This window comes from Hyposmocoma kahamanoa, unplaced genomic scaffold, assembly GCF_003589595.1.
Source record: "Hyposmocoma kahamanoa isolate Upper Pololo Valley unplaced genomic scaffold, ASM358959v1 81, whole genome shotgun sequence".
NCBI classification, from domain to species: domain Eukaryota; kingdom Metazoa; phylum Arthropoda; class Insecta; order Lepidoptera; family Cosmopterigidae; genus Hyposmocoma; species Hyposmocoma kahamanoa.
In genome coordinates, this window is record NW_020654080.1 from 8388941 (window position 1) to 8406973 (window position 18033).

The 18033-nt window shown below is 35.5% G+C and overlaps 1 protein-coding gene across 2 annotated transcripts in view; it reads left to right on the forward strand.

The window, feature by feature from the left end:
- Nucleotides 1-18033, forward strand: part of LOC113234185 — a 278589-nt gene that overhangs the window by 147074 nt on the left and 113482 nt on the right. For both annotated transcript variants that reach the window (XM_026469470.1, XM_026469471.1), the window contains one exon: nt 6200-6309. In XM_026469470.1, coding sequence (XP_026325255.1) covers nt 6241-6309 — 69 coding nt within the window. In that variant the 5' untranslated portion in view covers nt 6200-6240. The remainder of the gene's footprint in view (nt 1-6199; nt 6310-18033) is intronic.

Genomic DNA, 18033 nt, shown 5'->3' on the forward strand with positions numbered 1-18033 from the left:
TCGTAGGCAAAATAATGCCTTTTTATGAAGTCAAATTTGTGTGTATATTTTACCATAACTGATTCATATGTATTCATACGTCTTCGCGAGCGACATTCCGGTATTTACTCCTTTCCACCATTCCTTACATGTCGAGCGCTGAAGGCTATCTTACTTCTTCCGAAAACATCAAATAGAAATCCAATATGGTTTTCCAACGTTTTTTGACTGCGATATTTACAACAAACACGAGAATCGACTCTTGGTTTTTAGTTTTAATACGTTTATATGTATATACATATGAAGCCGCCTTTTCAAAGAAAAATGCATGTTTTGCCGCAATCGCCTTGATAATGAGCAAGGATGTGACATACAGTAGTGCGCGTTGTGTAAGTCTTAAGAGGCGAACCTCAAATGACTTTGGTTGATTCCACATAATAAAAAGTATTGAATTATTTATTCACTTTGGATAAAATTAAGGATATACACTGATTAGTACGGCGTGAAAACACGATTCCTAAAAATAATCACAATAAAAAAAGAAAACACATATTACCTCGAAATTTTACAAGAAAACCGCTGTATTCGACAGGTATTTTACATATGTTTTTTTAATATCAACTGAACTAAACAGAACGCGTATAATATACGACATAAATTTTTCAAATGGATTTATTTTCGTTTGTAAAAAAAATAATTCTGAAATAAAGCCCCTGCCGCTCGACCCGCGCAATGCAACCGATTCAGTGCGGGAAAATTTTGAATTCCAGCTAAGGTCATATCAACTCTTAAGTGTCCACTCCAGCATTGCATAGCCACATATTACAATTGTCGAGCAACACACATAGACAGACAAAGACATATGGTGGTGTACTCCATTCTTTTGCCGTATGCAAGTAGTAACAAAAACCTTTATGTATCTACTTGCGATATAGCTTTTCGTGTTATGGTTACCAATCAATTTTGTTGTTAGAAGAAACTGTGGTTTTGAGACTGACATTAGGTAACGTGTGTGTCGTGAATGCAAGTGAACCAATATCGACATTCATTTAAAACCAAATGCATCAATACCTAATACCCATGTCATTGACTTATGTGCGAGATGCAAGAGTCTTGTAGACGTACTCTTGTTCTTGCTCAAATCAAGCAGGATTAGCCTTCAACTTGGTCTTACTACAATTACGACCAAGAGTTTGGGCAACACTTGCCACTAGTAATACAGATAGTGACAAGACTCTTAACACAGATTAGTTGTTTGCTCTTTTGTTGCCTGTATTTCGTTCGTTTGACATAAATGTCTCTAGAGTACAATAGCATTCTTGACAAATCGCCTTCATTTCATACCATATTTTCCCCACAATAATTCAATGATTGCGTCCAAAAAACGTAATTTGTACATTCGTGGTTATTCTAATGATGTTTTGAGGTTTCTTCTAGACTTTCACTGTCAGCCGTGTCAATGGAGCTTCTATAGGGGGTCACACAATTATGTAATTATTGTGTGTACGTGTTATATTATAAAACGATTTACGTGTTATAAGGTATAATTTGCAATAAATATGGGATGAAAATTAGGATAATGTTTCAACTCTGTCAGAACGAACTATTATTATCATTTCTAATGATATGAACGTAAGGTAAATATAAACAATTTTTTTCTTTTGAATTTGAAGTCTATAACCTACAAAAACATAGCGGAGAAGACCGGTGTTTCAATAACCATTAATATTTCTGACGGCAACCCTGGTAATATCGTGCGCCTGTCACATTTATACGTGCAATTTATTTTATTTTCAATTTTTTTTATGGCTTTATCATTAGTACCAGAAATGATGATTCTGTCAACGTCAAAGTCGGAAAAAATCTTAGAAGAGGGGAAAACACTGAGTTCTATTGTGAAATGGGATAAAATTCGCTTGACTTATACTACTAGATTTATTTACAAGTTTTCAACCATTTGTTTTGGTAGACAAGAGTTGCACCATACAGTCCCTTTATATATTAGTATTTTTCATTGTTTTGATGGAAAAGGCGACTAGCGCCCTTAGACTATTTATTTTTTTCCATCCTCTAAGCAAACGCTTGTTTTTTTATAGGTTTTTTTTATTCACAATGATATAGGAAAAATACGAAAAGGTATTATATAAAACGAAGGAGTCCGGAACAATATTGTTATGTTATTTTGTCTATGATAAGCCGCGTTTAGATTGATTATACAGGGAAAATAACGAAATACATGATTACTGAAATATTGCTCTTCACGCCGGCGCCTAATTCATCTTTTTTTTTAAATAGACGCCTCCGTCCGCCTTCCATATTTTGTCAGTTTTGTTCTGCTTATCATTTTAAATACTTTCACAGATTTCAACATTGTTTCGAGTTTTATACAAATACAACAAACGTAAAAATATGGTATACTGAAACAAGAATGTCAAATAATTTCGTGGTCGTACTTATGATAAGAAATAATTGTAGTAATAAAATGCGAGAAACAATTTTTTGTTTGGCTATGCGAATTTCCAATTGATTACGCTAGTTATATATCTTCTTATCTTGCTTGTGTAGATCTCCTAACTTCTCTATTGTAAGGTCTTTAATACGTATATAAGGAAACCGTAATGCTAGGAAAGAATAAGCAAAATTTGTTGTCACGTGGTGTTACAACTTCGAGAGATGTGAAAAGAATGATAGGGTTGAAATAGACGCCAATACAATTTAAGTTGAAATAAGTGAATTTGACTTCTACGTGCTTTTGTCATTTAAATGATATTGTTTTTAGGTTGATGCGCTTCAATCTGCTCACTTCAATGTATCTTCTTCTATTATAGAGCATTGCTTTGTCGGTGTGGCTCTCTTCAAATTTCTCTGCTAAAAAACTCTTTCTAATATACATACGGGGAACCAATTTTTTATGATCGGAGTCAGACTTTTTTTGTTAACAAACTTGTTTAGTTTCATCCCGTATAATGTAAAGTGTTCTTAAAATGTCAGTGTACACCGAGAACATAACTTGTAATTAAAACAAATAAAAACAACGTTATCGTCTATATCCACCAATACGTCTCTCGAATTATCTAATTAAGCATTATCTAGCATGAAAATGTTACCTACATTAATAACATACTTAAGTTGTTTATAATAATATAGTAAGGCCGACCTACATGCAGTCATGTGGTCACCTTGCGTTTCTCAATGTTAACATTCTTCGTGCAGTTTTTTTGCTCACTTCCTTATAATTTCCCTACCACTAACATCACGGAAGGCGTGTTCGAGTAATGTGGTAGAATAACAGTAATTTTAAGGACATATAAGTATTGTTTTATAAAGAAACACGTTTTTGTTAAGACACGTCACGTTTTAGCATGTTTGTTGAACAAAGAACGCCATCACTGCAGTTGATTCCGATGATATTTTATTTAAAAACATCTAGGTAACCGCTATATCAACCGACATCGAAATTTAATACAAAAATAAACAAGTTTATGGAAGCTATTATATACTTGAACAAAAGTATCCAAATTATTTAAACTGCGAAAAATATTGCTTTTTCTACATTGACTTACAATTTTTCTATTACTAATTTCTTTACTTCAATCAAATACGAAGAGAGAATGAGAGATGTTCGAGCTGCGACAAGAGCTCGCTGGGGATGATCGAATGGACGCTGACCAAGTCTAGAAAGATCTATAGAATCTCGGTGCTGGTGACTAGAAGGAACAGGTTCAGAACTAGGAACTAGAAACTGGTGTCGGAGGCCAGACTCACTTTGGGTCACTGCGCTATATACTACTACTACTACGCTACTGTGATACCTGATTACTAAAGTTTTAATAGCGGGCGTTTTACCTTCAGCCTGGTTTCAAACTGCTTGATTTGTTCTCAGTCCGTTAAACTAGATAGTCTGATACTAGGAGACGTTGCTGCAACTACCAATCAATCACTTTGATTTTTTGTATTAACCGTTTAGTACGAAACCCACTAGAAAATAATGGAATATTCCCATTGATATCTAATGTGGAACATTCAAAACTTATCTTGTATAGAACCACTGGTATAAATATGTATTATTCTTCTGAAATAAAGAGAGAGGGTATGAAAGAGTAATAAATAATTACTAACCACACCACCACCACCATCACCATCATCATCATCGTCAGAATTTAAGGAGAAGGTTTAGAACACAGACCGCCACGCTGCGGTGGCCCGATGTGGGTTGAAGGCTTCACCAGTTTTCTAAGGAGTCAGCCATTTTAGAGTATTTCTACTAACCATTTACTAATGTAATCAACTTAGAAATTAAAGTCATAAGTACATGCCACCATAGGGTTTCGAACTTTCGACATCTCAATTAAGAAGTAACCTTTTTCCAACTGGACTACCACCACTTCAATTACCACTTAAATGGATATTTAGAAAACTTTGACCTGGAGCTCCATAAATTCCTCCACACACAAACAGTTACTCATACAACGCTTATCCATACGGTAACACTTGTCGATAAACAATGGAAACCCTGGAGCGTTACAATTTCTTTGTACCTTGCGCTTATACGAGTATGTACGTGTGGTTGAGTCATTACGGTGACCTCTATGGGAAATGTCGGTACAAGAACATAGTATAGGGAATATTGAGTTGTCCTAGTTTTTGGAAATAGAAACCACCTAATGAATTAAAAAAGAAGTAGTGTAATTAAAATAGCTAACTTGAGTACCCAACACGAAATTGATAAAGATGAAGATAGGCAGAAAGAAGCATAGTCAGACGTCAGAGTAAACTCAAAAGCAACAACAAACACAGATCGATTCAATAAGAATAAAAATTAACAGGAAAAAATATGAAATACAAACTAACTAAAAAATTAAATTGTGACATAAATGCACAACATGTTAATTATGCATCCTTTAAAAGGCTGTTGTGTGTAATCTGTGCGTTCGCGCTAGGAAGCAGGGTCAATGACACGCGTCGCGGCATACGGATGCGCCGGCGCATTGCACAATAATAGCTGTAGGCTACATGTTGCGTTAAAAAATGAGAAAAAATACGGCTTTCCGCGTAATTGAAAGCGTTTGAACGGCTTTGATGGGTTTGTGTTCGTAAATTGCTTACTTAGAGGTTGTACAGACATATGTTTAATTTAAAGAGGTCACCAAATTGTTGCAAAATGGAGACTTTTATTAAGCATGGTGCAAATGGTAGAATAATATGTAGCACCTAAAATATTTGTTCATAAATATGGCACTGAGAAACAATTCCTAAAAGTTCCGATCTTCAACACTTAAAAGTATTATAAACCAGAATTCAGACTACTGAACTCTGTTTTATCATACTTTTAGAACTTCGTAGAATTACTAAATTCTACGGGATTCTAAGTCTTTATTACTATAGCATAAGCGCAATGTCCTTACATAACAGTTTTAATAGCAGAAATATCTCCTGTAATAACTAATACGATACAATATACCTCTACATTTCATTTAACTAATAAATAATTGTACATTGAACTTTGTGTTTAGGGTTAATAAGTGCTAATCCAAGTATATATTCAATTAATCCTTTAGATCTATTATTCATGTCTATAAAGCCGTATCGGCTTGAATGAGTAACAAACACAGAAACGTTCAATCATCGCTCCAACCAATCTTTCCTATTTATAATATAAGTGGGATTAATGGGAGTAACTACATTTCTATTAAGAACGACGTCAAGTTAACATGAACGTACATATGTCTCCCGTCTCTAGTAAATTACTAGTACTCGGCACTAATTCACATGCCCTTATCATAAAACATGTTCTGGAGGAAGTAAATTTCCTCACATCTTGCGTTAGTTATCTTTGGAGCACGCATATCTACGAGTAAATAAATCAAACGTGTTAGTTAAGACATTTTGCTACTTAACATTAACGTTGTCGATCGTATTTGGTGCTCTCCCTCAAGGTATTACACCGGGTCCACTTTTGTTTTAAACTTTAATATATCGGCATTAAATGTACTATTTTCCTTTAGTTTTTCATCCTCTAAGGCTCTATTTGTATATTAAATGTCTAAATAGTGGTATATTGTGCAATTTGAACTTAACAGTTCATGCAGTACCAAAATATTGAAAGGTTGCTCTAGGGTTCCAATCTGGGTCCTCTGTTGTTCTTTAGAAGCATTCCTTTTTACCTGAACAAGACTGCAATATGTTCCCCGGTTCTTATCTAACTCCTATTTTGTTTCAGAGCGATGTCTCGGTGGAAGGGTAAGCTGAGGTAGCCGGCAGATGGCAGCAGTCAGCGCGGCGATGTACCGGCCAGGGGCTCTCGACCCCTCCTGCTATGCCACACAGAGGGTGAGTTGTTCGGAATATTTACTGTAGATGGCGTGGATATTAAGGAGAGTATATTCAGGTAGATATAGTCAGTTAGGCTGAAAACAAAATAGTAGCGAATTGACTTAGTCCGGTTGCTTTTGGTTTTGGTCACATCCATTACTTTTAGAAAACAATTCTATATAATACTAAATTATACATCGATATTTATGTTGATATTAGTAATAAGAAGCAAATAAGCATTTTTATGGTAACAAATCAGGACAATTACATAGTAAAATGCTATCTTGACATGAATATGCATTAATACATAATAACAATGTCGTTTATCAATATTGTAGTATAATCTCAGTATAAAATGGAAGTTTATACATACGTGAAAATCGTTTTCAAACTAAGACATGCTACGCCTCGATAGGAATGTAAATAAACTTAACTTCAATGAATACAATAACGGTCGGGATCGTTTCCGGTAGAAAGGATAGCCTCTTGACGCCCGACCCAGCTCACGCGTCCCTTGCTTCAACAGAGAAATTAAGTACCCCTCTGTGTCAATGTTCTACATATTTGAATTTGTACTACAATGTTTGAATTTTATTCATTCATTGTTTGGTTTGCATTGACTTTTCGATGTTTTCATAAATTTGAAGATTCAAGAGATTTCAGTTTTTATTTTCAATGATTTGTTGTTGACAAAGTTTTATGTCGATTTTAATTTACATATTATTTTTATCAATTATTTAAAAAAAAAAGTATACATTTCCCAAATGACTAAATCCCGCCAATTGGAAACATTTGGTTAGCGAGCACGCTCTTACACATTTATATATATTTACTTAATAATTAACTAAGTACGTAGCATTGAGAAAGTACGTCTCATGCATATAGAACATACAACAACAAAATAATTTGTAAAACCTTTTTCAAAAGAGAATATCATCCCTCTTGTTTTTATCGTATCGATGTAAACCTTTATTAGTATTTCTTAACAACTTACCGCTGCCTTGTATGTTCTTTCAAGTATCTAATTTTGTAAAGAATAATAAGAAACTTTTTAAAAAGACACGGGACATTCACTATAGTAGCACAATGGTAGTTAATTTAGTAGCATTTCCATTATTTATTATTAGTATTATTTACATCCGCACCCTTGTTTGTAATAAGTGTTTAGTAGCAGTAGAGTTACTTGTGAACGTTCTTACAGGAAATTACTGCTACCTATCTATTTCTGCAGCAGATCGAGTATCGATGCGTGAGCGTTCCTGTCTTGAAGGGTACCTAAGGGTGCTGGTGAAATTACTTAATTTACTTAAATTACTATTTATATAATAATTTAAGTAATTTAAATAATAATTATTATTTAAATTACTTAAATTACACAATTATGACGTGTCAACTTATGTCTCAGCCTGACCTCTGGGATTTAAAGATCTGTGTGACACAACAACTGATATGGACCGACGTGTCGCTTACCACCAGACGCATGATTTGTTCGTCCCGTCACTAGGTTATCATAAAAAAAATACAGGAGCCCAGACAGATTAGTTATACACAAATTAATTTACTACTAGAAACAATGCGGCGTCATGTGTGTGAGGTTTTAATATACGAGTATAATGAATTGCCCTCTGCTATAAAAATGATAAATAATAATCTTCTATTTAAGCTGATGTCATAGTTAAGAGATAAAAAATTCTATTCAATCAAGGACTTTTTTATATATAAATCTCAATAAATTTGATCACTTAACATATGTATATGAAAATAAAATAAAAATGTTAGGTACTGTTATATTCTTGACATCTTCATGATATTACAAAAACTTACTAGGTGTTTGTTTATCTAATCTTAGTAATGAATGGTAATTGCTTTAGAATTGTTTAGCTGTCAAAATGTATATATCCGTAAATTAGCATATTAGTAAAATATGAGGACAGTTTTATTATGTGTACATATACTACCTTTGGTAAACAATTTAAGCAAATAAATATCATTTATTCATTCGATTGCATACAGTTATAATGCTAAATTGCGAATCGTATTCGTCTATTGTCGTCCAGATTGCGCCAGCCGGCTGGCGCAGTAATCGAATGGTACGTCATGTGGGGAGACTCCTTGAGTGTTAAATAGTGCCATTTTTAATTTATTTTTTATAAATTTATTAGGAAAAAGAACCTCAGATCGTTATATATATACGAGGTACTACATATTTATCAAAATCAAATTTGTCCAAATGGAAATCGAATGGTTGGTTTGTAAATATCTACTATTTACATACATGGAATCACTTAAAGTATTCACACGACATTGTTAACAAATAGAACAACCATTTTTCATTCTTGTAATTAAGAACACGCCTAAACTACGAAGGGAGCCAACTTCAGTGATATAAGTTCTAAGATCTTGTAACCAGATGAAACTAGATAGAACTGCCCTAAGCTTGCCGAATTTGGTTACGCTCTGTTGCTGCAACTTACCAGTTTTGGAACTATTTACATATTACCTCAATTTTGGTTTGGTTGCTATTAAAACATTTGCGATATTAGTCCTTCGATACGCGTATATTCGATATATTGCACTTCACAATAATTATATAAGTACCATACTTGTTTTAAATTTGTAAAATGACCGATAGTGATAGAAAAAATGATGATCATTTTTATTAAATTATTTAAATTTTTGCACGACGCAAGTTTACATCAAGTTTACGAATTAAACGATGCCACTGCAAAAATATATTTCCATCAATATTTCTGTTATAATTCCATATTTGATAGGTATTCAAAAGGAGTCTCTCTTTCTCAAAAGGAATCTTTGTATTAAAAGCAAAAGCCAACTTTTACAACCTGTTTGACATTGACGGATAAAATTGGCAATTGATTTATTTCGTCTCTAAATTTTAATTTTGAAGTTGAAATTTTCCCTACAAAATGATGGCGAGATCCGCATTAAGGGGTCATTTTGTGCGAGTGATTTCAAAGGCTTACAGTTCGGATAAAAACCAAAAGACTGGATCTACTTCATCTAGTGCAATACCGCCTGAAAAAGTACCTGGACTGAGCAGTGCTGTGATATCCTCAGCTACGGAGCCTGTGGGCCCTGGGGTACAACCTGACAAGACCGGAGTATATAAAACTCCTGAATACTTCTGCTACAATCGAATGAGCTTCTATGAAGCTGAAGTTGAAATTGCGAAGTACCGAAATCCTGTACCTGCAATAAAAAGCATTGGAGATTAATTGATAAACCTTTTAATAATAAATTTGATTCTGTTATGAGAATTGTTTCATCAACTGATGTTCTTTTAATCATCTAACATTACTTTTTTCTTTGGTCTTGTTTATGAAATTTACATATAAATTACAGATATCTTTTTCTTTTCAAAATCTTTTCTTATTTAATAATATTAAAATCGTTTTCTTTCAATTGCTCTCAAAATATTTCACAATCCTAGCAAGTATTGTATACATTATATTTCGTAACTCTGGAAATTCCCTCCGATTTGTTAGTAATAAACATATTCTATATCTTAATTCTGTTAATTGGATGTATCAAAAGAACGTCTCGTAACGAGTCGAATATAAGTATCCTTCCATTTCCTTTATGGTTTTTTTCGTGTGTAACATAAGATAACACAAAGGTAACTTTGATGTTAATGTAATATGATTCTTTTTTTTTTGCTAATATTTCGAATTGGATTATTTTCAATAACACGGATACCATTATGGCAATATTAATATATCGTTAAGTTATATTTCCTGATTCGTGATAGTTTCACTGGAATTTTTAGAAACAGCAGAACTCCTTGTGTAAGGGTTCGGACCAGGGAGGTACTACCACTCTATCAACATATTTAGCAGCAGTAGAGCCCCTTGTGAAAGAGTTCGTCCATGGAAGTACTGCCACCTTGCCTATTTCTGCCGCCAAGCAGTAATGTCAGCATTACTGTGTTCCGGTTTTGAAGGGTAAGGGTGCTGTTGAAATTACAGGCACATGGGACATGTCAACTTATATCTCAGAGTGTCGGGCGCAGTGGCAGTGCCCCTCAGATCTTTGCGATTTAAAGCTATGAGTAGCACTGCAACTGTTGTGAGTAGGTGTGTCGTTTACCACCAGACGCACGACCTGTTTGTTCTGTCGCTTGATATCATAAAAAAAAAATCAAAAACTGCAGTGTCTGGTAAACAGAATAAGCGGCGACTCTTAACTACGTTACAAGTATTAACGTATATAATTATAATGTTAATGTACATAACAAAACCTTTTTTATTAACCGTGTTCAAAAAAAAGGAGGAGGTTCTCACTTCCGACTGATTTTTTGTAGTACGCGTACGCGATTGTTCCGGTATTTGTGAACTGATTTTGATGATTCTGTTTTGTTGGAAAAAGGGTACCTCAGTATTGGTCCCATTTAAATTTGAATATAAATATTCTACCACTAAAACAAACAAACTAAGGGATGAATCCGGTTCTCGCCGACTTTCCGGTAACCGATTTCAACAAAACTTGGCAAATAGGTTTAATTCCACGAACTTTTCAGGTTGTTTTTTTGTTATCGCGTAACACGCATACAAACAAATACAAACAAATACAGACGAAATGAGAACCTCCTTTTTTGAAGTCGGAAAAAATATGTATGGAAATAATGATAGCAAAACATCATGATATTCAATAAAATAATTCGATACCTCCCACGTAAGTTGTTGTAAGTAAAAATACCATTTTTTGCTTTTTAACTTAAATATATACTTTTTTATGTATTATAACATACACAACAAAGGATATATTTAAGTAATAAAAGTAAAACAATGGTATTCTGACTGAAGGTTCCATGTTAAAAAGCAAAAAAAATGGTATTTAGAAATACAACTATTTAAGTGGGATGTATCGAATGTTAGGTACTCTTTTTTATGTAGCCAATACGATGTCCTTTTTTGATTACATAATACCATTTAAACAATACCTACCAGGAAATCAGCAGTGAATTTTACTACGACTAATAGAGATTGAAATAATTAAAGTTTTTAACAAGGATTACAGCAGATCGAAGGAATTTTTCTTTATTTTGTTGGATCTTTGTATCAATAATAGCAACACTAATATGTATTTTAGAAACTAACTAAACAGTTATAACAGAAAATAATATTTGTTCAACTATCTCTTAGTACTTGTCAACGAAGTATACTGGAAAGTACATATTTGCGTTTTTATCGTAAATAGAAAATTGTTTTTCAACTTTCTGTCGATGGGCTGACATAACGTCTTGCATAAATCAACAACTTAACAATAACAATAATTTGCATTTTTGTTTACATACAAACCTCTTTTGTGGGTATTAGAATGAAAAAGAAGTCTTGTGTTCACTTTAGTTTAAAACCTACACGGTGTTAAATACTTTAGCTAAAACTTCAAATTTAAATAATGCTAATGATGACCTGATCGCCTTGAAAACAAATTAAATTATTTCAAGGAATGATCCTATGCTTTTTATATGTCGCTGTATACAGAGATATGTAAGAGTAACGGAATTCACACCTGCTAAACAGACCAGTCAGATCAGTACAGCAGCAGTAGAAGTCCTTGCGAAAGCGTTCGTACATGAAGGTATTGCCACCGTATCTATTTCTGCCGCCAAGCAGTAATGTGAGCATTATTTCGTTCCGGCTTTGTGAGGTAAGGGTAAGGGCACGGGTGGCGGGCGCCGTGAAAGTGTCTCTCAAATATTTGCGATTTAAAGCTTTGAGTGTGGCACTGCAACTGTTATGGTAGGCGGCAATTTGGTAGTTGACTTTAGAGTCAACAGCTTAGCGGTGAAAAGGTTGTAAACCACCAATAGGGAGTAATAAATAGATTACTCGGTCCACATGACCTTATTGTATAAGGTAAAGGCGTAAAGTAAGCTGCAACAAAAAAAAATAGTAATAAACACAGGTACAATATCAAAAACATACTAAATGCTACAAAAGGTGCGAGACTGTAAAACTTACCCCGAAAGGGCCGTGCTCGCTTCTGACATTAGTTAGAGAGTGACGACGGAACGAAACAAGAACGAGGCAAAGGAATTAAAGAACGATTCAAAATTTGAAAATAAGTGGCCAGGAGCCACAAAAGAGAAAAGGTGATAAAAAGGCGAGATGACGATGGAGGAGGTAGCATCGTCACAGCGGTGGCAACCGCTAGTTGTGCAATACACGACGGGGCGCCCATTCAAGGCACTAGCCTTTTGAGAATCGGATGAAGTCTATATCACCGGACTGATCTGGGGCTAGGATATGACTGATAAGGTCCATGTGTAAGCATGTTTGCACAGGTAATAGTGCCCTTCCCATGGAACCAAGAGGCTGGGTAGGGAGGGCACTATAATCAAAATTTTGTGAAAGATATAGGAATGTTATGGGTAGTTTTATATAACTGCCTCCGTGGCCGAACGGTTACCATACCGGACTGCCACGCAGAGGTCCCCGGGTTCGATTCCCGGGCCGGGAGAAATATTTGTATGGCCTACATTTATTTCTCTCGTGAGTTTGGGTGTAATTTGTGGTTGTCTATGTGTGTGTCCATGGCACCCGCGACACAGGGTTTCCCTAGTGCGGGGCTGTGTTGAGTGTGTGCGTTATTATTATTATTAATAAGTTCCTTACCACCAGGCACACGATTTGTTCGCCACGTCCACGTCTCGTCACTTGACTTCATAAAAAAATGAACCAATATAGAGAAGTTCATTCTTTTGAATTATTTGAGTTTTGATTTTTTTGGTACGTAACATGTATTTGAATTGTGGTGTTCTAATTTACGACGGGCCATGGCAGAAACAGCGAGGGCTATGTAGTTAGCGTAGACCACAGATGCTGAATCATGGGCCCTTGTGACATGCTTATTTATGTTAACTTTATTTTTTGTTTGAAATTTATGTATTTCGCACGTCAAATAAAACCCATTTTATTTTACTTCCGACAAGCTGTCTATCGTAAGTCGAACATGGTAACGTATACAGCTTTCTGAATACAAAAAGTACCCTAAGAAGAGACGAGTTAGGTACGGTTTTCTAAAACTCTAAACAACTGAAATGTAATATGAAGCGAAGCCCTTGAAGCGTCTTTCCAGCTGCCGCATAAGTTTCAGCCAGTAAGGAATAATGTATAGTATATCCAATATGAATTAGGTGCCACTTTTCTTGAGAAACGCTCGTAAGTAAGCGTCTCTCATTCTCATATACGCAACCCAGGACTTCCTCACCCAACGTTGTCAAGTAACGTCAACTGTGTATGTGAAGAGCGAGATCGATTTATCATTTTCAACTATTAGATTAAGATCTTTCCACCTGAACGTCGGCCAATATAGAGCGAGTCCATTGGGTCAACTGCTATAAAGAAACTTTGTGTCCTATTTAAAGTTAGACGTTAGATAAAGTCAGAGTAGATTTTACTTTACCACAATGTTTATTGAGACAAGATTCGCTCTTCTATGTAGCAGTGTTGTCATCTGTGAAACGTATCTGCCTCGCAACATACAACTGGTACCGCTCTAACGAGTCCTGGACTTACCGAGGCATGAGTGTCATTGATAACAACTTTCTCACACGGAAGGCCTCGAACGTCCAGTAGCCTGCTTTTCCGTATTTTACATGATACATTTCCGCCATTGTACGATAGTATTATTTACATCCGCACCCTTGTTATAATAGCCACATTTGCAAAATGACACTTTTCAAGAGAGAAATATAAAGGTTGTATTAATGAGATTAGTCGATAACTTTTTATGCTTAAAATAGGAGAATTGTAAAATATGAAATAGGTATAATATTTACATATCAAATATATTTTATGTAATTGGTATTTTCAATATGACTTTCATGTGGTAAAAGCACTTTTGATGTATGATCCTTGTGGTTTAATCCTGCCCGCTCCTATTCGTCACCAATCAATCAGAGATGCGGTAAGGGATTTCACCCCTATACCGTAAATGCTCCATCATTTGCACAAAGCGTTTTGCTTCTACATTCGTTATGTTTACAGCTACGTAGTGTAACCTTTGCCATGTTCCTTATACTCGGATCGATATAAACGGAGTGTTTTTAAGATCAAAGTGGGCATATATGTTCTAAGCGAGCTTATAACGTGTCCGCATATTCACATATCATCAAGGGAGATTGTGGACAGAAATAAGTCTAATTCAAATTTGAAATATAACTGACAATTGTAATATCTCAGTTTTTTACCTGCATCTCCACCCCACCACAATGGAGCATGCATATAGTAAAAAGAATAGAATAAAAAGAAAGAATATCTAAAGAATGACTGTTCTCTTTCGTCTTGTAAAGGCCCAAGTTAAGTGTTCAGGGAATATGTCTGCTGATAAGGAGGTCTAATTTATAGCCGTTCACCATATAAATGTGGAAGCGTAACGCTTTCTGCGAATCTTTGGAATATCCACAAAATAGGGTTGGAACCACAGGCTTCGTCTAGTCCCCTGATGATGGAAAGGGGAAGGCGGATTTAAAGTGTGCAATTCCATCGCACAATCTCAGTCGTGATATACGAGTATCCTGTAGACTACTGATATGAAATATTGTAGGTAGCACCCCGTCGCTCTTTGAGATAAGTTTAACTGCCTCAGTGGCCGAACGGTTACGACGCCGGACTGCCACGCAGAGGTCTCAGGTTCGATTCCCGGGCCGGGAGAAATATTTGTATGGCCTACGTTTATTTCTCTCGTGAGTTTGGGAGTAATTTGTGTTGTCTATGTGTGTGCCGTGGTGATAGCTCAATGTGAAAACAGTTGTTCCTCAATTAAGAGATTGCCGGTTCCAGTAACTATGGAGGCATGCACTTATGAATCATTTCAAAGTTACATACATATATTTGAGATAATTTTGTAGAACTTTCTCATCTCATCTCTCACAGTGGGTCAGCGTGGTGGTAGTCTATAGTTTGAACACTGAATCCTTCGACAAGACCCGTGTCCCACTATGGGATATATAATGTGTTGATGAGATAATTTTAGCAAAGACTCTAAGTTTTTCTTCGCGTATCTTCCAAATCTTTATCACGTATTGTATATGGTCAGATCTTCTTGATTCTTATATATATACTACTTATTATATACCTCCTGAAGTAATAGGTTGACCTAAAAATCCGTCAGGGTATTGCCACTACACAAAAAACGTTTTTGTAAAAAAATTATATTGTAAAATATTATTTTAGCGCGCATTTTAATATATAGCCGGGAAAGGTATTTTTACAAAGAAGTGTCCAACTTGCATCGGGTCAACATGCCGTTCTCTTTGGTAAACGGTGATTACTGAAACGTTATTGGCGTAAGTACTTAGTACTTGGTGTAACGGGCTGGTGTCCGTAACTCGACATCAAGGCGCCTATTTTGCATGCGGTGGGTGCAGGGTCCTACTCGTGCCACTCCAGGAATCTCTTCAACCTCCTCGGTTTGCTGAAGACTTCAGGGAGCGACCTTGGCACTCCAAGGTACTTTGCCCAGTAGTTGGCCACGCCGGAACACTGTAGTAGGATGTGCGCAGCCGTTTCCTCCCCCTCCATGCACGCTCTGCATAGAGGGCTGTCTGTGACACCTAAATTGAAAAGGTGTTTATTGTATGGACCATGACCTGTTAGGGCGGCAGTTAGAGTGCGAAGCTCTTGCCTGTTGAGTTTAATTAATATACGTGATAGACTGTCATTGAGCGTTGGGACTGCTTACCTCGTCTGTCTACAAAGTATTGGCGTAAGTATTGTCAACGTTAGCCTTAATTATTTGTTTATTATTTAATTAACTTATTAGCCTTTTTAAATAATTGCGTTACCATAAACCATTTAGTTACTTTTGCCAGACAAACACATCAATTACCTGATCTCCACTAATCGCTCTGGGGCATTTCCCAGTATAAAAAAATTCCAAATATAAAAAAAATAAATTATTTGTGATTATTTAGATATTATTAAGATAGTAAAAAAAAACTTGTTCTCCATTCAAACATCGTTAAAAATATATTTATGAAGTTATACGATAGCAAATGCACATTAAAATTTCACTTGAACCGTTTGATACAATGGTGCGATGCTTTGAGAGGCGTAGGAGTATATTCAGACGTTGGAGTACACAAACACTTGCAGTGTGACGACAGCAAACAATACTCTGTCTGACGGGCAGGGGTTCTGTGTTTTACATGCATTCAAACTGTAATTGTTTGGAGTTAGGTTCTGTGAAAGTTTAGGCGTATTTGTAGATAATGCCTGAAGTGTATAATTAAGGAATTCACGTTTATCGTATTATAATATATATTCTTCATAGGGTTTGTTTATAGACACCAGGGCTGCCGTAAATAGTTTAATTTATTTGTCTCAACATTACAAATTTCATATAAATACAATTACATGTCATTTTATACTACTCTTCGAAAAGTAATCGTCAGTTTACAAAATAATGAGAAATAATTATATAATAGTAAACTAAGTACACAATAGTGCACATATATGTACAAAACAAGATAATTATTTAAACTAATGAATAATTGAATTGAAACTAACAATGTCAAGTATTGGTATTGTATACAGGAAAATGTTAATATGGATTCTTAATAACTAATACGTGGAAATAGTAAAACGATGAAAGTCAAATTCATTAATAACTATAATAATTAAATTGTTTATAACAGTGCTTTGAATGTACTCTGTTACTAAGTAAAGGGTAAATAATTAGTAATTTCATAGATTAGAGTAATTTAATTGATACTCCATACCAGTCTGTCTAATTTATATATACTTATGACTGCCTCCGCGGTCGAATGGCTACCATGCCTTTTTTTTTTTGACGGGGGGGAAATCTTTATGGATACCCTTGAGCCCAGGGAGACTCAGGGGTTATGCCGTTGGATCAGTGAACATTCACTACGACGCCGCCCGGCCGCCCTAGCTTACGCCAGGGCTCAACGGCTACCATGCCTGCCACGCAGAGTTCGAAACCCGGGCCGTGAGAAATATTTCTATGGCTATATTTCTACTAATTCTCTTCACTCATGCGTGTGGCATGGCACCTGCGACACAGGGTTTCCATAGTGCGGGGCTATGTTGGATGTGTACGTTATTACTATTATTATTATTTATAGTCTATATGATTACATACATATATTACATGCGTTGCCCGTATGGGGTAGATAGAGACTGTGGATCTCAATTTGCTACGGATGCTCTCTTTTAACCCGATTACGACAAAGTTAAATTGTGGGTGATATTTTTAACTTTTATTTAAGTATGTGTCAGTGGCGACGCGTAAAAATTGCGTTAGTAAATCTGGAGCAAAACAAAAAACCTTAACAAAAAGTGGCGCCTTGGCGACACGTAAACACAACTTATTGTTAAGATTATTTTAGATTGAAACACGAATTAGAACACATTGCGATTGCCAATCGTTTAATCTGTGCGCACCACAGAATTTTTTGAAATACTTATTATTGGTTGCCATGGTGATGGCGGGAATAGTGCTGAGGCTCTAGAGGTGCGCTCAACACTTATTAGCACACAACGTACAGTTCATTTCACTGGTTAACTTATTTTACACTTAAAAAGTACAAAATGTAGTATTTGATAATATACGTGGAAAATTTTAGGCAAATCGGTGAAAATCGAGGTATATGGACGCCTCGCCACTGGTATGTATGTTTCCATTTGAAGCCGCAATATTTAGAGTTAAGATTTAACTTTGACCTATCGACAGTCTTACCATAGAGTTGAATTT